General features: G+C 38.5%; 1 protein-coding gene across 1 annotated transcript in view; it reads left to right on the forward strand.

Annotated features, from left to right (window-relative positions):
* The window catches only part of LOC111161989 (filaggrin-2-like), a 110,024-nt gene that overhangs the window by 66,312 nt on the left and 20,173 nt on the right, over window positions 1–23,539 (forward strand). Inside the window, exons 5-7 of the mRNA XM_022526116.1 lie at window positions 20,658–20,816; window positions 22,088–23,081; window positions 23,152–23,529. Of these exons, the coding sequence (XP_022381824.1) occupies window positions 20,658–20,816; window positions 22,088–23,081; window positions 23,152–23,529 (1,531 nt within the window). The remainder of the gene's footprint in view (window positions 1–20,657; window positions 20,817–22,087; window positions 23,082–23,151; window positions 23,530–23,539) is intronic.

Below are 23,539 nucleotides of genomic sequence, written 5' to 3' on the forward strand. Positions count from 1 at the left end.
ACTTTCAATGCCATTCTGATCAAAATTCCACTGGCATTTTTCAAAGAGCTGAAATAAACAATCCTAAAATTTGTATGGAACCAGAAGAGACCCCGAATTGCTAAGGAAATGTTGAAAAAGAAAAACAAAACTGGGGACATCACGTGGCCTGATTTCAAGCTTTACTACAAAGCTGTGATCACCAAGACAGCATGGTACTGGCATAAAAACAGACTCATACACCAGTAGAACAGAGTAAAGAGCCCAGACAATAATCTTTCACAAAGCAGGAAAAAATATACAGTAGAAAAAAGACAGTCTCTTCAATAAATGGTGCTGGGGAAATTGGACTGCCATGAGTAGAAGAATGAAACTCAACCATTCTGTTACACCATACACAAAGATAAACTCAAAATGGATAAAGGACCTCAATGTGAGGCAGGAATCCATCAGAATTCTAGAGGAGAACATAGGCAGTAACCTCTTCACATTGGCCACAGCAACTTCTTTCAAGATATGTCTCCAAAGGCAAAGGAAACGAAAGCAATAATGAACTTTTGGGACTTCATAAAGATCAAAAGCTTCTGCACAGCAAAGGAAACAGTCAACGAAGCAAAGAGGCAACCCACGGAATGGGAGAAGATATTCACAAGTGACACTACAGACAAAGGGCTGATATCCAAGATCTATAAAGAACTCCTCAAACTCAACACCCACAAAACAGATAATCATGTCAAAAAATGGACAGAAGACATGAACAGACACTTCTCCAAAGGAGACATACAAATGGCTAACAGACACATGGAAAAGTGTGCATCATCATTAGCCATCAGGGAGATTCAAATCAAAACCACATTGAGATACCACCTCACACCAGTTAGAATGGCCAAAATGAACAAGCCAGTAAACAATAAGTGATGGAGAGGAGGTGGAGAAAGGGAATCCCCCTACACTGTTGGTGGGAATGCAATTTGGTGCAGCCACTTCGGAAAACAGTGTGGAGATTCCTTAGGAAATTAAAAATAGAACTTCCCTATGACCCTGAAATTGCACTACTGGGTATTTCCCCCAAAGATACAGATGCAGTGGAAAGAAGGGCCATCTGTACCCCAATGTTCATAGCAGCAATGGCCACAGTCGCCAAACTGTGGAAAGAACCAAGATGGCCTTCAACAGATGAATGTGTAAAGAAGATGTGGTTCATATATACTATGGAGTACTATGCCTCCATCAGGAAGGATGAATACCCAACTTTTGTATCAACATGGACAGGACTGGAGGAGATTATGCTGAGCGAAATAAGTCAAGCAGAGAAAGTCAATTATCACATGGTTTTGCTTATTTGTGGAGCATAAGGAATAACACGGAGGTTTATGGGGAGATGGAGAGAAGTCAGTTGGAGGAAATTGGAGGGGGTGACAAACCATGAGAGACTGTGGACTCTGAAAAACAATCTGAAGTTTTTGAAGGGGTGGGGGGTGGGAGGTTAGGTGAGCCTGGTGGTGGGTATCATGGAGGGTATGTTTTGCATGGAACACTGTGTGTGGTGCTTAAGCAATGAATTCTGGAACACTGAAAAGAAATTTTAAGAAAATAAAAATTTAAAAAAAAGAATAGGTATTAATTCTTCTTTATCTGGGGTTCGGTAGAATTTCCCTGGGAAGCCATCTAACTCTAAAAGCTTCTTGGGAGATTTTTTTATTATGAGTCAATTTCTTTTCTGTTTAAGGGTCTGTTTAGGTTTTCTATTTTTCTGTTTCAGTTTTGGTAGTTTATGTCTCTGGGAGTTTACCCATTTCTTTCAGATTGCCAGTTTTTTTGGCATACAATTGTTCATAGTATTCTAATTGTTTGTATTTCTTCAGTGTTGGTTGTGATCTATCTGTGGATCTTGCTCCCCCATCTGAGGATGCTGCTGTTACTCTTCATTCTCCTTTGACTGTGGGAGTGGGAGTCACTTTTCCTAATACTGAGAAGATCTACGGTTTGGATGCATTTCCAAACATTGACAAAACTCTAAGATATCATCTCCTATATTAACAATTCATGGGACTGGAGATAAAGTCAGTAACTTCTCACATGGTCTCCCACTGTCTGAGCATTGTCAAAGACCTGTGGAGCCTCTGTGGGTCGAAGGGCCAGGTCACAATGATGTCCAACTTTATGGATAGTACCTTGAAAGACTGAACCAGTTTGTGTCACAGGAACTGCTAAATTTTTAAAATAGTCTGTAAGTTTGCATACTAGGTTTTCCACTATTGCCAAACTGCACTCTTTGGTACATAACATAAAACCTAAAGATTTTGTTTGCAAATCATGTCAGTTGCCTTTCAGTTGCCTTCATAAATGTACAGGTAATGAGGGGCGCCTGGGTGGCTCAGTGGGTTAAAGCCTCTGCCTTAGGCTCAGATCATGATCCCAGGGTCCTGGGATTGAGCCCTACATCGGGCTCTGCTCAGCAGGGAGCCTGCTTCCTCCTCTCTCTGCCTGCCTCTCTGCCTACTTGTGATCTCTGTCAAATAAATAAAATCTTTAAAAAAAATGTACAGGTAATTATTTGTTAACAGACTTAATGAAGGCTTTAATTACCAGAACCAGAAACTAAAAAGAATGGTATCACTCAGTCAGGCTTGTAATAAAATTTTTTTCTGAGAATTTTTTTTAATATCAAAATGAGTACTATATAAAATTTTCGTTCTATAAAATCAAATGATGTAAAATTATTGCCAAATGCTTTTGTATATCAGAAACAAATTTATATATATTTTTAAAACATCTCAATGTAGTAAATCTTTCATCCATTTTGAGTTTATTTTTGTGTATGGTGTAAGAAAGTGGTCCAATTTCATGTTTCTGCATGTTGTTGTCCACTTTTCTCAACATCATTTTTTATGCTTAATTTTTTTTCTTTTTTTTATTAATTTCTTTTCAGCATAACAGAATTCATTGTTTATGCACCACACCCAGTGCTCCATGCCATATGTGCCCTCCATAATACCCACCACCTGAAGACACTGTCTTTTCTCCATTGATAATCTTTTCTGCTTTATCGAAGATTAGGTGACCATCAGTTGTAGATCCATTTCTGGGTTCTCTGTTCTGTTCCATTGATCTATGTGTCTATTTTTATGCCAGTACCACACTGTCTTACTGACTACAGCTTTGTAATATAGATTGAAATCTGGAATTGTGATGCCTCCAGTTTTGTTTTTCTTTTCCAGAATTACTTTGGCTAGTCAGGGTCTTTTTTGTCTCCATACAAATTTTAGGATTGTTTGTTCTAGCTCTGTAAAAAATGCTGCTAGCATTTTGATATGGATTGCATTAAATGTATAGATTGTTTTGGGGTAGTATAGGCATTTTAACAATGTTTGTTCTTCCAACACATAAGCATGGAATCCTTTTCCATTTCTTTGTGTCCTCTTCAATTTTTTCCATAAGTTTTCTATTGTTTTCAGAGTATAGATCCTTTAACTCTTTAGTTAGTTTTATACCTAAGTATCTTAATGTACCTTAGCATATGGGTTCTAAGGAACCCATACAAATTAAGAAGTACAGAATAAACTCATTAGAACAATTGTCTGGTGGGAGAGGTATAGAGGAATGAGAGTGAAGAATGGAAATAGTTAATCAACCATTCCAAAAAAGAATCTGTATAAAAGGATGAATACCCAACTTTTGTAGCAACATGGACGGGACTGGAAGGGATTATGCTGAGTGAAATAAGTCAAGCAGAGAGAGCCAATTATCATATGGTTTCACTTATTTTTGGAGCATAACAAATAGTATGGAGGACAAGGGGAGATGGAGAGGAGAAGGGAGTTGGGAGAAATTGGAAAGGGAGGTGAACCATGAGAGACTATGGACTCTGAAAGACAATCTGAGGGTTTTGAAGGGGCAGAGGGTGGGAGGTTGGGGGAACCAGGTGGTGGGTATTAGAGAGGGGACGGATTGCATGGAGCACCGGGTGCGGTGCAAAAACGATGAATACTGTTACGCTGAAAAGAAATAAAAAATTTTTAAAAAAAAGAATCTGTATAGACCTAATAATGAAATATACCATGAAGTGAGGAAGATGATTTATTCAAATCTCTACTACTGGAATTTAAAATAGGCCTTGGTGTCCTGGGTGCTGAGAGAGAAGAGAAGACCTAAAATCAAATGGGTTCTGAATCTCTGACTTGAGAAAATAAAAGGAAAGTTAGACAAGAAGGCAGTTAAATCATTTTCTAAAGCAAGTACCATGCTTAGACAGCTGGGTAGTTCCCATAGTTTAACACAGACTCACAGTCCTATTTCTGCAGATGTTCCTAGGAGCAGGCCTCCAACATCCCCAGACAGGCCCTTGCTCTTGCTCTCAATGGAATGTATCAAAAAATAAGGCATAATGTGGTGGATATTAGCTCCCAATCTTTGCTTTGGAGGAAAAGGGGAGCTATGAAAGAAGAGAGGGGAGGATTTGTTCATTCTTTCTTCTCCCCTCTCTCTATAACCACTCTTTCCTTAACGTACCCTGGTTATCTTGGTGGGTTTTTTTAATATTTACTATAAATGCAGAACATAATAAAAAGCAATTAGCAATTATGTCAGTTAGTTCCACTTCCATTTAAAGTAACAGAAAAACTCAACTCAAATTTTGATAAATGAAAAGGAGAATATATTCGTTCACATAATTCAAAATTCCTGATGGAATTTGTAGGCAGTATGCAATTGGAGGCTCAAAGGGTATCATCAGGGTTGAGTGAATCTCTCCATCTCTCAGCTTTGCTTTTCTCTTTGCTGACACCATTTTCAGGCAGACTGTTGGCATACAGTCACAAGATGACTGCAGCAGCTCAGCCTACACACTTCCAGGCTCAAATCTCATGGTGTAAGGGGTGGGGGAGCATGGAATGATGTCTCCCTGATTGCAGTTCCCACAGGTGTCCTGAGATCTTCTCTGCCTTAGTTAACCCAGGTTACATGCCCACTCACCACTGCCTAGTAATAACCAAATAGCATTCTTCCCCCTCCAAGTCAAAAGCAGACCCTCTACCCCACCACAACCACATGGAGTAAGAGTGGACAGTGGGTAAATACCCACATGAAAATCAGGAATGGTTGTAGAGGGTAGAGTGAGGGAGGGAAACATTAAAAGTATCTGGAGGAATTTTCAGCAAGTTTTTAGTATTTAGATTTATCATTCACTATTCATCTAAAGCTACTCTCTTCCTAAAATAGAAGAAAACCTTCCCTTTGATCACCTAGAGTTAACAAAGGAATCCAACATGTCACACTGCTCTCTAAAGGACCTTCAATAACTTCCATAATTTCAGGGAGAGGGGGTCAACTCTTGAACAAAAAGTCCTTGAAAAAGAAAACAAACAAGATATATATTTTCTGCTCTTCTCTCTTGATGGAAACCATATACCTGTAAAAATTAAATCAAAATAAGAATACCTTAAAAAAAGAATGACTTATATTGAGTTCTAATTCCATACTATTTTATAATTACATAATATTAATAATTACCATGTATTGAACACCTCCTATAATGTCAGGCAGAGTCCCAAACCATTGTATATAAATCATTTAATAACCTTGACGACCATGCAAACTATACATTATCATCCTTACTTTAAAGATGAGGAAACATGCTCAGGGAAGTTAGGAAATTTGTTCAATCTCGGACCCAGTAACTGGAGGAGCCAACAATCAGAGGTAAGACTGTGCAGTTGCCAACACTGCTTTCAACACTATACCGTGGATTTTGTGATCTTGACATTAATTAGGGCTCTGATACTGTGACCACATAAATATATATTAATTGCTGCCAGAGTACACTTGTGAGAGTAACTGATGTTGTGATTAGAAAAATGATAGAATGGAGGCACCTGGGTAGCTCAGTTGGTTGAACATATGACTCTTTTTTTTTTTAAAAGATTTTATTTATTTATTTGACAGACAGAGATCACAAGCAGGCAGAGTGGCAGGCAGAGAGAGAGGAGGAAGCAGGCTCCCCGCCGAGCAGAGAGCCCGATGCGGGGCTCAATCCCAGGACCCTGAGATCACGACCTGAGCCGAAGGCAGCAGCTTAACCCACTGAGCCACCCAGGTGCCCCTGAACATATGACTCTTGATTTCAGCTCAGGTCATGATCTCAGGATCTGAGATTGAGCCCCATGTCAGATTTGACAATCAACACAGAGTCTGCTTGTCCTTCTTCCTCTCCTCTCTCTCTCTTTCACTCTTCCTTTCTCTCTCTATCTCTCAAATAAATAAATAAAATATTTTTTAAAAAGAAAAGAAAAATGATAGAATTAGTTACAGAGATAGAATCAGTGGGAAACAAACCACAAGAGACTCTTAATGATAGAGAAAAACTGAGAGCTGATGGAGGGAAGTGGGTAGGGAATGGGCTAGATGGATGATGGGTATTAAGGATGGCAGTTGGGATGAGCACTAGGTGTCATGTGTAACTGACGAATCACTAACTTCTACTCCTTAAACCAATATGACAACCAACTAGAATTTAAATAAAAATTAAATAAATAAATAAATAAATAAATGAATAAGAGGTAGAATCCAGGAAATATGGATTAAAATTATTAAACAAAAATTGAGTACAAAAACCCTCAATTTCTCAAGAACTTCCACAGCAGAGCAGAGAAGTCATCCTGAAAACAAAACAAAACAAAACTTCAGACAAAATATATGGGCTCCAGACTGACACACTGATTTAATAATAGACAATATAGGATGCCACAAAAAGTTGTCTGATCTAGCCCAGGGGACTTTGTCCCAAGTTATCTGGATATCTTAAAAAAAAAAAAAAAAAGACAAATCCCCTGAAATGAATGCTCTAGGAAACAAAAAATCTGGTCATACTCAGGCAATACTGACAAAAAAGGAGAAATGTTGATGGGGCAAGAGTCTACCTCTACTTCAACATTGATGTGAAAATCTAGGAAGTTAACAAGAGTATCATTAGTCTCATGGTCATACTTTAAAAACTCTGGAGGCTTGGGTCTCAGTGACTCTTAGGGACATAAGTTACTTTAGAGACCTTTTTTTTTATTTTTTAAAATATTTTATGTATTTATCCATTTATTTACTGATTTGAGAGAGAGGGAGAGAGAGAGCGCGCGAGCATGAGAAGGGAAAAGGTCAGAGGGAGAAGCAGACTCCCTGTAGAGCAGGGAGCCCAATGCAGGACTCAATCCCAGGACTCCGGGATCATGACCTGAGCCGAAGGCAGTGGCTTAACCAACTGAGCCACCCAGGCACCCTAGTTCTTTTTAACTTTTTCTATAAGCAGAAATAGTAAGTAATACGTCAGTATAACACCAGAGTTTTTTTGTTTTGTTTTGTTTTGTTTTAAAGATTTTACTTATTTATTTGACAGACAGAGATCACAAGTAGGCAGAGAGGCAGGCAGGGGGTGGGGGCGGGGCGGGGAAGCAGGCTCCCCGCTGAGCAGAGAGCCCGGTGCGGGGCTCCATCCAAGGACCCTGAGATCATGACCTGAGCCAAAGGCAGAGGCATAACCCACTGAGCCACCCAGGTGCCCCCAGAGTTGTTTTTATATTCACTTCTAAACCTATCAGTTCCTAGTGATTAGATTATGTAGCCCTGCTGGCCTTGCAACTAAGTCACATGCACTACTCTGGGGCCTCCCCTGGATATGCCTTGGTGAGAGTTGTGGTATACTCAAAGTCTGGAGCTAGTTATACCAATATTTGTAGGGATTATCAATCAAGCATCTGCCTAATCTACAGAGTATGGGTAAGAAATTCTGATGGATAAATAACCAGGAGTTTTGTGGGGGGGGGGGGTGACTAAAGTCCAAGTTGATAAAAAGTGGGTGCAGAGCAGATGGAGAGGTCTTCAGGTACTAGAAGTTCAGATTCCCCATTGCCCACTCAAGTACTGACCTTCAGCAGAAGGAATTTAAGAATGGGAGTTTCCCAGAGCTCAGGAATCAGCATTAGATCACCTGTGCTGATAATTTGTCTTTGATGCTTCTCAGTTATGATAACAAGGTCTCAGCCTGGTTCTTTGTCCTTGAGTGTCTCATGTTAGAGACTATTTTTCTGTCTTCTCTACTTCCAAAATTAAAATCCCGGCCTGAAAGTTAAACCCTAGAGTCCTGTTGATGGTACTAACTCCCCACCACCTGCCCAACTAAATCTCCTATTCCTGGCTTCTTCATCATTCAGTTCTGTCCACCTGTCAGGGAGGGAGGTGGGGAGATGGGATAACAGGGTGATGAGTATTAAAGAGGGCATGTGTTGTGATGAGCACTGGGTGTTACACACAACTAGTGAATCATCGAACACTACAACAAAAACTAATGATGTACTATACAGTGCCTAACTGAACATAATAAAATAAATAAAATAATAAAAAGGAATGAGCGAAAATAAACATGGGACTACATCAAACTAAAGAGCTTCTGCACTGCAAAAGAAACAAGCAATAGACTGAAATAGACAATCTATAGAATGGCAACCCCTATCTAATAAAGGGTTAATATCAAAACTATATAAAGAGTCCATAGAAATTCAATATCACTAACTATCAGAGAAGTGCAAATCAAAACCAAAAGCTATCACATCACAAACCTTTTAAAATAGCTATTATCAAAAAGACAAGAGATAACAAATGTTAGTGAGGATGTGGGGAAAAAAGGGAACCTTTACATACTGTTGGTATGAAATGTAAATTGGTACAGCCACTATGGAAAACAGTATTTTCCCCACTACTCAAAAGACCTGTCCTATCTTCTGCCATGTTAAAATTGAATCACATGCTCCCCAGGGATTCTCCCAGCCAATTATTGAGAATGGCAAAGAGACTACAATTAAACTATTCCTGCCTCATGCAGGATTTCTCTGATGGGCAATCTTTGTTCTTGGGTTCCCAAGACCTCAGAACAGCCCTGTATCTGTGGCTCCTCCTACCTAATCCTCCCATCTTCAGTATCTTCTTTCATAGCTTGATGTTTGCTTCCCAGAGAACCAAATCTATGACAGCACCTGGGAAAATGAAGCAATGCTAGTTGAGCGTTCACCTGAAAACCCAATCTGCCTCTTGACCTTATGAACCTTGGATTCTGAGACTGCTTCACGTTGTAATCCTTTTTACTTTTTCAGTGTTCCAAGATTCATTGTTTATGTACCACACCCAGTGCTCCATGCAATACGTGCCCTCCTTAATACCCACTACCAGACTCACCCATCCCCCCACATCCCTCCCCTCTAAAAACCTCAGTTTGTTTCTTGGAGTCCACAGTCTCTTATGGTTTGTCTTCCCCTCCAATTTCCCCAGTTCACTTTTCCTTTCCTTCTCCAAATGTCCTCCATGTTATTCCTTATGTCCCACAAATAAATGAAACCATATGATAAAAAAACGACCTGTCCTAGATCATTCTTTCCCTGTGACTATTTCTCACATATACTCGTGTGTGTGTGCGTGGGTGTAACACATGGTATTCCAGCTACCACAGATGCAGAAATCACACACACACACACACACACACACACACACACACACACACACACACAATATGTCTTCTCCATACCTCACAGAAGCTGTCAGTGAGTGCCTGGGAATGACTATGTCAGGCATGTAAAAAACCACAAGGCAATTCACACTGGCATAAAATGGCTTGTTTATATATACAGAACACTTATCTTGATAAGTACTGAGTAATGTATAGAACTGCTTAATCACTATATTGTATACCTCAAAGAAAAGTAACACTATATATTAACTATACTGGGATTAAAGTTATAAAAATGGTTTGCTTATATCTGGAAAAAGATCTTTCTCTTTTTCATTTCCCCAACTCCAGTATCCCTTCCTTCCTCCTCTCCATCTCTCCACCTGTCTCTCCATCTCTCTGTCTCTGACTCTGTTTTTCTCTCTGTCTCTGTTTCTCTCTCTCTCTCTGTTTCTCTCTCTCTCTCTCTCTCACTGTCACACACACACACACACACACACACACACACACACACACACACACCACACAGAAGAGGCTAAAGAAAGCAGACTCTGAGGTCACTGAAGACAACTTGAAATTTTTCCTTGGGATCAACCTTTCTTTCCTTCACCATTGTCCTAGCAAATATAAGCTGCAAGTAGAGGTGTTCTTGCCAGATTCTGCTCCACACTATAGCTAAGCAGGAACACAGCAACAACCATGCCAAGGAGTCCAACGGGATATTCAACATGGAAAATTTCCAACTCCAAAACAGCACCTCCCAGGAGATGACTATAGCTCCTATAGGAAATCATTTAACCACAAATTCCAACTCCCCTTCACTCCCACAGCCTGTCACCCATCTCAAAGGGCTGTTCCTTTCAATCGTGACAATCTGACCCACATCAGCAGCCCAGAGGCCATATGGCAACATAATGCCTTTCTAGCCCTATTGGATAGGAAAAGGGAGGGACAACATATTGAATGACTATCATTGAAATCCTGTAATTTGTGATTTGTCAATAACCCCTTACTTTGGGGGAGTTTTCTGCACCCCTTAACACATTCTCACAGCCAAAAGATGTAACTGTGGACACATAAAATGCCTCTGAAACCATTTCATCATCTGGTAACAATGAAACAAATAATAAATTCTCTAAGAATATAAAGATGCCCCACATCTCAGAGTTCACTGTTCCATGGTCAATAATTTTAAATGCTTAGGGATTTTAAATTCTTTGGGATTCCAAAGGTAAAAAGCTAATATGCAAGAGCAATCAGTTATGTTGGAAGAAAACAGGATGTGGAAAGCCAAGTACTATCTTCCTGTTTACACTATAAAGTGGAATTGATAATCTTATTATCCCTGTAGTTATTAAACTGTGCTGACCAAATAGTCATCTGAATCAAGTCAGGCAAAGATACTTACTTGAATAATAGAATCATAGCTCTCAGGTTGAAAGAGGAATTTATCAGATATTCACCCAATGTTCTTCTATTTAACCCTCCTCCAAAATATCCCTGGTCTCATACTCAACTCCTATAAATGATGTAACCTGATCCAATGCGAAGAGGATTTACAGTGTAAAGTCCTGAGTTGGAGGCCTGGGTCCTGACTTTCTGATTTATCAGCCATGCAACATTGGACTTTCTGGTCATCAACTACAGTATGAGGAGGATAAATTATTTTACTTCTTCTCAGACAATTCAAAATTCCCCAGGAAGTGATAGGGAACTCACTATCTCCAAAGAAAATTCTCCTCATGTTTGTAGAATTCTATTAAACAGTTCTTCCCTTTACAGAGTCAAAATATGCTTCTCTACGGTTTCTATCCATTCATCTGAATTTTTTATATAACCACATACAATCCTAATTCTATTTAAGAACCACTCATATAATTGAAGACAGGCATCATCTCCCTACCATCTGCTTCTCACTCAGTTCCCTTTACCACCCACCTGGCCAGTCATCCTATTTACTCTACTCAGAACAGATAACAGGTTGTCCACATCCCTACTAAAATGTGGTCATCAGAACTGAACAAAAAGCTACAGAAACAATCTGGCAAATCCCAAGTGAAGACCACCACCACTTATTCTGTTCCAGCTAATGTGCTTCTTTCAATGCAGCCTAAAATAGCTAGTTACAACATCACACTGCCTGTGTCACACTACCCTCCTATTTTTACTTATATCTTCTACCCCATCCTTGCAAAGTTTAATTTAGACCCAAAGTCAGAATTTTATTTTTATTTCAGTTGGATTCACTTCTATTAGATCTGAGCTGTGGTGTGACATGCTAAAATTTTCTTGGAGCCACAGTCTACCTTAAAATTGTTTGCCAGCTGCCCAAATTTTCAGCCAAACAATTGACGAAAATATAATGATCATAATGATGGTGAAGAAAACAGTCCTGGGGATGCTTGGGTGGCTCAGTTGGTTTAGCGTCTGCCTTCAGCTCAGGTCACGATCTCAGGGTCCTGGAATCAAATCCCACATCAGGCTCCCGGCTCAGCAGGGAGTCTGCTTCTCCATCTACTCCTCCCCTGCCCCCCACTCATTCTCTCTCTCTCTCTCTCTCTCTCTCTCTCACACACACACACACACACACACACACACACACGCACAAATAAATAAATAAAATCTTTAAAAAAAGAAAAGAAAGAAAGAAAACAGTCCTGGAGCAGACCACAAAACTGCCCTCCATATTGATATGAATCTTCAAGATTTGTATCTCTGCCATTAATACCTCAGATCCCAGCTTGCCCCATCCTTGCCACTCTCTGAATTTCACCTTTCTGAGCTCACACACATGCCACAGCAAAGTCTTTCTGCTGCCCCACAAGTTAAGTTCCCCCAGGACTTCGGCACTTTCAGAGAAACTGCTGTTGGAGTTGAGGGTAATTGGAGGGGGAGATGAACCATGAGAGACTATGAACTCTGAAAAACAATCTGAGGGTTTTGAAGGGGCAGGGGGTGGGAGGTTGGGGGAGCCTGGTGGTGGGTATTATGGAGGGCACATATTGCATGGAGCACTGGGTGTGGTGCATAAACAATGAATTCTGTTACACTGAAAAAAAATTAAATTTGAAAAAAAGAATTAAGTAAAACAAAACAAAATATTAAAAATAAATAGAATAAAATAAAACACTGAAAAGATAAATAAACCTAATAAAAAGGAGAAAAGTTCACACCCAGAGCTCCATGAGGTAGTGGAAATAATGCGGAAGTTGGAGTCAGAATGACCTGGGATTGAATCTTGGTTTTGTAACTTACTCACTGGGTAACCTCAGGCATGCTACCACTATCAGTTTCCTCATCTCAAAAATAGGGATAATAATAATGACCTCATGGGGTTGTTCTGAAGATTAGAAGTGATACGTGCAAAAGCTCAGCACGTCTTCAGCAAAATGGGCATGCAATATAGATTACCTTTATTATTACAGCATGGTGAGAGAGACAACACAGTAACTACTGACACAAAAGACAATTAAACCCAAGAAAAAAGGGGGATAAAATGAAGATCTATGTTCTGTAGACAATAACTAATGCTCCACAAAAGAAAGAACTGATGGACTAATAAGGTTAGAAATAAAGACATTAAATAAATTTTTAAAAACTCAGACACATTTCTGTCTCATTGACTCTAAACAAGATTAGCTGCCTCCTTGCATTTTTTATTTTATCGTGGAAGACCATTAGGGTCATCCAAGAAATGCTGATCAGTCCAGAGTGACTTTCCCATAGAATACAAACAGTAAGACAGTAAGACAAACAGTAAGCTGGAAAGATACAGATTCATGCCTATTGTGAAGGGACCTCGAGATTAAGTAGAAAAGATTTGGAATTCTACATGCAAGCAGGAAGTAATGACATGATAAGATTAGATGATGAATCAGGCAGCTTATAGCAGAGAAGCTAGGTACAACACTTTTTACAAATACCTAACTGAAAGATGATGAAGTACAGAACTAAAATTGCAGCTCTAGAAACAGAGAACATACCTACAGTGCAGAATGAAGTCTAGAGAGAACTGGCAGGATGTGGCACACACATGAGGGGTAAAGGAGAGTGAGAAGTGAAAAGTGACATGGTATAGCTTGAGACACTTAGTGGATGGGGATGTCATTAACCAATATGTGGACTTCTGGAGGATAGTACACTTCGGTGTAGGCCATGATAATGAGCTCAGGGGTTTTTTGCGGGGGAGAGGGTTGTTTAGTTTCAGAGGTAGAGTTTAGTGATTCCTCAGTTGTGTATAACACTGAATGCTCATTACATCAAGGGCCCTCCTTAATGCCCATCACCCAGTTACACCATCTCCCAACCCACCTCAGTTTTGAACAGTATGAGCAAAGGTAACTAGGGGACATCCAAATGGAGATGTAGTCTGTTCCACATAAAAGTCTGGAAACCAAGAGAGATAGGAGGTCTCCTGAATATTTATGAGAATAATTTAGAAAACCCACAGTTTAATCTATAGGAAGAATAGGTAGAGCATATCCTTGATACCCCAAGGTAGTAACCTTAAAAGCAATGTAAAATTGACTTAATGATTCTTGCCTGATAAAGTCAGGCTAGCTTCTGGTGATCACCACTTCTAACTCAAAAGCTCATTTTCTTGTTTTCTTTTGAAAAATCAAAATTAAATTTACCTATCTTCTTTCAGTTCATCATAATTTCTGGAAGACCAGCATTCATTTCATGGCAAGTTCTCCCAGTATCCAGAGATAGAATTCATAGATAAAAAGGGACATGCAGGTAGGCCCTTACAGTGTTTTCCAACCACAAACTGAATTTGGGATTCCCATAAATCAATATTCCACCTCTCTAAGACAGAGATAATAATGTACACATATCAATGGATATTTATCAAGCACCTAACAAGTCAAAGTGGGGGTTATAAAAAAAAGTAGAAGGTGTGGACCCTTGCACACCTATAATAATCAAAGAAAACTTTCCATAAAATCTCCAGTATATGAGGTTTGTGTAAACCTAAATTTGGAACTTGGTAAAACAAGTACAGATGAGTACGTGAGGAAGTTGGGAAGTAAACACATTGCTAGAGAAATAGAGGTGGAGATACGGGTGGATCTGGGTTCGATTAGGAATGAATCAGACCATCCTACAGAGGATGGCTCCTCCCTGTATAGACTTGCTATAAAAAGGCTATTATCCCAGACTCTAGCACCCAGCAAGCTCCTTCAGACTAATTCTACTTGCTCTTCTGGTGAAGGAAGTAAGTAAAAGGGACTATGTCTAACTTTACCTACTTGGTGTTAACCAAGGTGAAAATCTGGAATGTATGTATGTATGCTCTAAGGCAAAATGTTCTAGATGTTTGGGTTCTTCATTTTTAGTGGAACTGTTACTAAAACTTACTTTGATATACAAAGAAAATGAGAGCATAAATGTGTTTTCTATAAAGCTACTCAATACTCTTTATATTGCTGGATTTTCCATGTATTCTTTCATTGAACAAATATGAACTAACTGCCTTCTATTTGCAAGCACTGTATTTGACTGATTATATAACAGTGAAAACATAAACTCCCTTCTCATAGGAGCTTACATTTAGTAGGGGGAGACATCCAGTAAATAATAAATGAACAAAATTTTCAAGTAGCGCTAAAAACAATGAAGAAAAAAGAGAACAATGTAGTGAAGTAATGGGAGGAGAGAGCTTTAGATTGGATGGCCAGGGAAGATCTCTCCAGAGAATTTTCTTTTGAGCTAAGATCTTAATGACAAAAGGAACAAGTCAAGGCAAATGGCAAGATTCTAAACATGAGTCAACTTGTTTGAAAGAATAAAAAGAAGCTAGTGTGCCTAGAGCATATTTAACAAGAGGAACAGTGGTGTATGGTGACATCAGAGAGCTAGATGGGGTAAACCATGTAAAAGGTATAGCAGAGTTTGTACATTATTTTAAGTACATGAGGAATCACTGGAGAGTATTCAGCAGGAAGAATGAAACAATATAACGTATGTTTTTAAAAGATCATCCGGCACCAGATGCCTATGTTAAGTGAGAAGCATGTGAAGAATCTAGAGGTTTCCAGCTTGAAGTACAGGGAATGTGAGTCCCTATGTTCAAAGAGCTATCATGTCGAAGAAAGTAGACCATTTTGTTCATTTTTTTTTCATTTGTTCATTCAACTAATAAATCTTTTTAAAGATTTTATTTATTTATTCATTTGAGAGATTGACAGTGAGAGAGAGCATGAGAGGGGAGAAGGTCAGAGGAGGAAGCAGACTCCCCATGGAGCTGGGAACCCAATGCAGGACTTGATCCCAGGACCCTGGGATCATGGCCTGAGCTGAAGGGAGTGGGTTAATCAACTGAGCCACCAGGCACCCCTCAACTAATAAATCTTTTTGAGTGCTCACTGTAAAAAAAAAAAAAAATCATTCCTGGCTGCTTTGTGGAAAAATAAGATAATAGGAAGTTAAGAGTGGAAGCAGGGAGATAGACTGAAGTTTAGGTGAGAAATGATGGGAGTAAGAGTAGTGAGAAGTAACTCTTTGCTCAAGCCAAAATCTAGAGGTTATCCACGATCCCTGTTTTCCCTAAGCCACACTGATCCATCACCTTGCCCAGTCAACTCTGGGCAAGATGCCTGATCCATCTGTCTTCCTATCCACCACTACCACCCTAGTCCAGGGTATCCTTCATTCTACCGCTGACTATTATAGGAAAAAAAAAACACAATTTAGTTATTTGTTTTTCTATCAGTATATACTTGAGTTGTTTCCATTTAGGGAGGTATTATAAATAATGGGGCTATGAACATTTTTGTATATGATTTTTGGGTGCATATATTTGATTACATGTATTTCTATTGAAAATATTCCCAAGGAGTAAATTTCTTGGTCTTAGACACTGCCAAACAAATTTTGAAAGTACTTCTGCCAGTTTATGCTCCTTCTAGTGGTATATGAAAGATCCAGTTTCTCCACATCCTCACCAATATTTGATATTGTAAAGTTTCTTCTTTCCTTTTGTCTTTTTAGTCATTTTGGCGGGTGTAATGTGGTCTCACACTGTAATTTTAATTTACATTTCCTTGACGATTAATAAACTTGAGAACTTTTGATATGTTTATTAGCCACTTGGATACCCTTTTCTTAAAGTTCCTGTGGTTTCTACCCATTTATCTATAGGGTTGTCTGTATATTTTGTATTAATTTACAAGAGTTAATTTTATAATCAGGTAGAACCCTTTATTAGTCAAATGTTTTGCACATATCCTCCCACTTTGTGGTATTCCTTTCTTTCTTTTAATAGGGTCTTTGAATAGACAGCCATCCTTACTTTCAATGAAGTCAAATTTATCAATCTTCTTCTTTATGATTAACACTTTTTGAATTATATTTAAAAAGTATTTCTCTCTACCATCTTGCTTACCCGCCCCACTCTCTTTCCAATTGAGGGGGGAGATGGACTCTGAGAAACAATCTGAGGGTTTTTGAGGGGAGGTGGTGGGGGAATGGGTGACCCTGGTGGTGAATATTAAGGAGGGCACATATTGCAGGGAGCACTGGGTGTTGTACATAAACAATGAATCTTGGAACACTGCATCAGAAACTAATGATGTATTTTATGGTGAATAACATAACACAATAAAAAAAAGGTATTTCTCTATTCTCAAGGTCTTGAAGATATTCTCTTTTCTTTTATCTTTTATGTGTAATATCTACCTAGGAACTGATTTGTTTTACTAAATGACACTTCAATTAACCTAACACCATTTCTTCACAGACTGTTCTTTTCCTACTGCCTTGCATAATATCCTCATCATAAATCAAATATGCATAATGCGATAGGTCTGATTTTGGACCTTTCCCTGATCCATCTGTTTAGCCATGTGCCAATGCCATGCTGTCTGCCTTTATAATACACTTTTACATCTAGTATACCCTCAAACTTTTTCTTCTTCAATATTGTCTTGGCTAGTCTTGGCCCTCCACATTTTAAAGTAGCTGGAAATTAAGACTTCTGTTTTGAACATAATAGGCTTGAGATCTCTATTAGCCAAGAAGAAATATTGTATAGGCCTTTAGACATACATATCTGAAGCCTAGGGAAGAGTCTGTGGTTTGACATATAAACTTGGGTATTGTTCACTGTCAACTTCTATTTAGGATTTAAAGTTATAAGGCTAGATGAGATACCCCAAAGGAGTATAAACAGAGAGGAAGCTAAGGAGTGAATCTTAGAGCACATCAACACTGGGGACTGGAAGAGGAAACTAGGAGAAAGCAGGCAGTAAGCTTGGGAAAGAAACAAGACAGTATAAGTCCTCTGAAGGACTATGTAGCCAACTGCATCAAATGCTACTGATATGATAAGCAATGTGTTACATGAAAACAGATATTTGAATTTGCCAAACTAAAGGACATTTTTTATCTTCATGAGAGTTTTCATGGATTTTTTAAGAGAGAAATACAATCTGAGTAAAAGAAAATAGGAGGTGAAGAAAAAAACTATAACCATAGCTTTTGAACGGGTATTGCTATAAAAAAGAAAAGATAAATCATATTGTACCTAAAGGGAGATGCGGGATGGGGGGAGAGGGAAGAAATCTAAAAAGAGACACATCAGTGTGAATATATGGATATAACCAGTAGAGAAGGACAACTATAAAAGCAAAGTGTTTGAATAAGAAAGAAAGAGTGTTTCCAGTGCTGAAACAGAAGGTAGGAGCACAGACTGTATATCCACATGACAGCAGTGATTATATATATATACACACACACACACACACACACACACACACACACACACACACAAATGCACTAGTCTGGGAGAGCAGATAACTGAGAAAAATGAAGAAATCCTTTTCATTGGTTTCCAAGTTCTCAGCAAAATAAAAATCAAGATCTTCTAAGAAGAGAAAAGAAATAGCTGTTAGTTGTCTTGCCAGTGACTATAAGAAAGAGCTGGGTGTTACACTGAACTAATGAATCATTGAACATTATATCAAAAACTAATGATGTACTATATCTTGGCTAGTTGAATTTAAATTTTTAAAAAAGTAAATTTTATGGGAGAAAAAAATAAAGCCAATTACATCTTCGGAAGAAAGAAAGAGAAAGAAAAGAAAGATAAAGAAAAGAAGAAAAGAAAAGAAAAGGAAATAAATGAAAAGAAAAGAAGAAAAGAAAGCAAGTGGGGCAACGTAGAGAGGATGCTTGCCAAGAGCAACAATGGAGATTAACCAAATGTCTAACCAAAATAAAAAGGAAAATGAGTACATGTGCAGTAAATAGACAAGTGAGTCCAAAGAATAATTGGAATCAGGATACAAGAGAAGGTCAGAAAGTGGAATCCTTGAGATTAAGATTTTGCGGACAGTGCAATTACAGATTAAGTCCAAGGTCTGGAATATCAATGTAAATGACAGTGCCTCTACCGTGCCTTAAAAAAATCTTAAATCTTAGATGTGTTTTTTACAAAAGCATACAACTGTATTTTTTTATTCAAACTTTATCATCTGTCTTTTAGCCAGCCCGTCTGTTCAATTCATAATATACTGTAATTCATTATAAAATTATATCTAATCCTACTGTTATATTTTATACTTTCTGTTTACTCTGCCTTTTCTCTGCTTCTTATTTTCTTCTTTCCTGGCTCCTGTTGTGTTAATTGAATTTTTTTTTAAATTCCTCTTTTCCTCTCTAATGGTTTAGAAGTTATAAAGTCTATTCTCTTAGTGGTTACCCCAAACTTTTCACAATATAGATTTAACAATCTCAATAATTAATCAAACCCTATTTCCTCTTAAAAAACAATCCAAGGCCCATATGTGCTATAGCTCTGTGACAGTCATGTGTTTCACATTATTGTTTCCTACATCATTTTATTCTTGCCTGGTTTTATAACCCATAAAGCAGTGATTATAATGGGTTTGTAGACTAAATGCTTATTTAGGTTTATTAACACACTTAGTAATTTCTTTTTTCACCAATTAGATAAATTGAACATTCCTTATATGGTATTAGTGGCAAAAAGAATTCCAGTCAGAAAATTATTCATACTATCTACAATTTTGAAAGGTTTTTTAAACATTGAGAAGCTAATATTGAAAAACCATCCCATCCAATTAAAAATACTGCATTAGGAGAAGGAAGGGAAAAATGAAGAGGGGAAATCAGAACCATGAGAGACTGTGGACTCTGAGAAAAAAACTAAGGGTTTTGGGGCAGGGGGTGGGCCTGGTGATGGGTATTAAGGAGGGCATGTATTCCCTCCTTATATTCCCTCCTCCTTCTTATACTTCTTATACTAAGAAATCTAGGAACACTACATCAAACTAACACTACATCAAAAACTAATGACATAATGTATGCTGACTAACATAACAAAATAAAAAAAAATACTGCATACTTCATGAAATGTTGAAAAAGAAAATTGTATGAACATTCATTGAATGTCTCAGCCATTCGGCAAATTATCTTTCAGAAAATTGTCTCACAACACACTGATCATTTAGCAAATAAGCTTCTGATGAATTCATTTTCAGCAAATTTATATGAATAAATTTTCCTGGTTTTGACCAGTGGGCCTTTTCAGAATTCTGCTATGTGTAACATATCGAGAGGTTGAGTCACTGTGTTATATACCTGAAACTAGTATTTTGTGTTAACCATATTCAAATTTAAATTGTTTTTTAAATAAAAGTAAAAACATAAAATCCTGTCATGGACAATGGTCAGACCAGTAAGAATGATAATCTTACCAGCAGCACCTAAATACTGCTGTGAATGGGTTTAAGGCCAAGAAATTCTATTTTAATAATTCAAATGAACTCTGTGTTGATTTTCACTATTTAGATGGTAGAGAGAAACGTTTCAAGGCAATCTTATATTTTAAATGTGGATTACATAGAGGAACATACAGGTTCATGTGTTAAATGTAGAAATTGGGCACTTGGGTGGCACAGAAGGTTAAGTATTCAACTCTTAGTTTCAGCTCAGGTAGTGACCTCAGGTCAGGAGATTGAGCCCAGCATCTGGTTCCATGCTCAGCATGGAGTCTGTGTAAGATTCTCCCTCTTCTTCTGCCCCTCCCTACCATGAACTCATACTTTCTCTATCTCTAAAACAAATAAATAAACCTTTTATTTTTAATGTGAAAATTCATTCTAATAATCCATATGACCTAGAAAAAGAAAAGCTATGCAAGAAGTACAATTTTATTTATTCTTTTCAGGTTTACTTTTACTTACAAAATATGTCTACTCTACTGGAAAATATCATTGCCATTATCAATCTATTCCATGACTATTCAACAACAGACAAGGAAACTGACACACTGAGCAGAAAAGAACTGAAGGAGCTCCTGGAAATGGAGTTTCAGCCAATCCTGAAGGTAAGGGATGTTTCCTGGAACCTAAGGGTGCATCATGCTTGTTCTGCAGCAGCAATATAACAAATAATAACTGTGAAATTTTGCAAATTATTGCTTTTGGAATAGAAACAGACTCAATCTTATTTCAAAACAAATACCTGTTTTTCTCTTCTTTTTTTTTTTGTTTTATTTTTTTTAGCATTAATATCTTTTATTTTATTTTTTTTATTTCTTTTCAGCTTAACAGTATTCATTGTTTTTGCACCACACCCAATGCTCCATGCAATCCGTCCCCTCTCTAATACACACCACCTGGTTCCCCCAACCTCCCACCCCCCCACCCCTTCAAAACCCTCAGATTATTTTTCAGAGTCCATAGCCTCTCATGGTTCACCTCCCCTTCCAATTTCCCTCAGCTCCCTTTTCCTCTCCATCTCCCCTTGTCCTCCATGCTATTTGTTATGCTCCACAAATAAGTGAAACCATATGATAATTGACTCTCTCTGCTTGACTTATTTCACTTAGCATAATCTCTTCCAGTCCCGTCCATGTTGCTACAAAAGTTGGGTATTCATCTTTCTGATGGAGGCATAATACTCCATAGTGTATATGGACCACATCTTCCTTATCCATTCGTCCATTGAAGGGCATCTTGGTTCTTTTTTTTTTTTCTTTTCAGTGTAACAGTATTCATTGTTTTTGCACCACACCCAATGCTCCATGCAATCCATGCTCTCTCTAATACCCACCACCTGGTTCCCCCAACCTCCCACACCCCGCCCCTTCAGAACCCTCAGATTGTTTTCTCTTCTTATACTTTTAATACCCTATGCACACATGTGGATGTGCGCATTACACAAACCCACCACATACATATTCTGTGAAAAAAATGTAAATATTTAATGACAAAAAATGAACACCAAATAATTAGTTCTTCATATTATGTTTCCTAACCTCTAGAATGTTAAGAAGATATATTTAAATATATTAAGATACATTTAAGAGACAACTCACTGATAGATTTCATAACATATTGACATATAAAGAAAAAAAGAGGCACATGACCCATCAAACATTTTAGTGTCAACAAACCAGCATTGAAGATATATTATTTTAATACAATAGCTAGTTTCCTCCTAACTCATCATAAGCTGAACATTATTAATGAAAAAACCCACATACTGTCTGACATTTACTTACCAAAAATCACATTCACCAAACTGTTTTTGAGTTGTTTAACTAACCATTTAAGTCATTCTCATGTAACCTCCCTCTGTCTTCTGTCTGTACAGAATCCAGATGACCCAGACACTGCTAACGTCTTCATGCATATTCTTGATTTAGACCATGACAAGAAAATAGACTTCTCAGAGTTTTTTCTGATGGTATACAAATTGGCTCAAGCATACTATGATAAGACCAGAGGACAGAACTTCCAAGCATCAGAGCAAAACCAAAAAAAATATGCATACCACACACAAGATGAAGAAAATGACATAAGGGAGGATGAAGTACAAGAAGAGAAAGAAGAAGAAATTAGAAAATCCAGTCAATCAGGAAAAAGTCATAGAAAGGGGAAGAAAACAATATCCAATAACCCAAAAGGAAGACAAGGAAAGGGACATGAAGAGACACCAGACAGCTCAAGACATGCACGATCCCATAAGGGTGAAACAGCTGACAGTGGACACTCTGAGTCGCGGTCTCCCCATCACCAATCATCCAAGCAGGCACACAGGTCTAGACAATCACACTCTGAGCATGGAAAATCATCATCTGAAATCAGGCCAGTGAAAAACCCAGGGTCCAGGATTAGTCAGGAGAGTGATAATGAAGGACACTCAGAAGATTTGGAAAGACAGCTTGGATCTGGCTCAGGAAACCAACAAGGAGCTGCCCATGGCCATGGAGGAGATAGCTCTAGACACTCTGAGTCTCATCAGTGGCAGAGAGACAACCATGGACAGCCTAAGTCTACCCATAGATGGTCAGGCTCTCATACCAGAAGAAGACAAGGATCTAGTCATGGACACTCTACACACACCTCAAAACAATCAAGGTCTCCTTATGAAGACACATCCTCTCAAGGACACTGTAACTCCTTCCATAGGCAGTCAAAACCAAGACAAACAGGAAGACAAGAATCCCAGCATGAGCAGTCAGCAGACATATCCAAATACTCAGGTACTGAATATGGACAATATTCGTCCAGATCTAAGGAAAGCAGGTATCAGGAATCCAGTGTAAGTCAGGACAGTGACACTGAAGGACATTCAGAAGATTTCGGTAGAGAATCCTCAATGACCCACAAAAGAACTGAGTCCACATTAAAGAATCAACATTGGTCTAACCATAGCAGGTCAGCTGATGGGTCCAGGCAAACAGGCTCTGATCAAGGGAAGAGGAATATACACAGGGAGTCTAACGCTATACACCAAGATTCAGGACCGACCACAAGAGAAAGACAAGGGCAACCCCATGAGCAGTCACGGGATAGCTCCAGACACTGGGAAACTGGACATGGACAAATCTCTTCCGGATCTGGTAACACCAGACACCAGGGATCCAGTATCAGTCAGGCCAGTGACAGTGAAGGACAATCAGAAGACTCAGATATTCAGTCAGGGTCAGTCCAGGAATGGTCCAGGTCCAGTCAAAGGAGACAACACGGCAGTGCGCATGGCAGTCCTGACCACCCAGGGTCTTACTTCTACACGATACCCTCCCAAGAACAGTTTGACTCT

This window comes from Enhydra lutris, unplaced genomic scaffold (genome assembly GCF_002288905.1).
Source record: "Enhydra lutris kenyoni isolate GAN:26980312 unplaced genomic scaffold, ASM228890v2 scaffoldscaffold88, whole genome shotgun sequence".
Taxonomy (NCBI): Eukaryota; Metazoa; Chordata; class Mammalia; order Carnivora; family Mustelidae; genus Enhydra; species Enhydra lutris.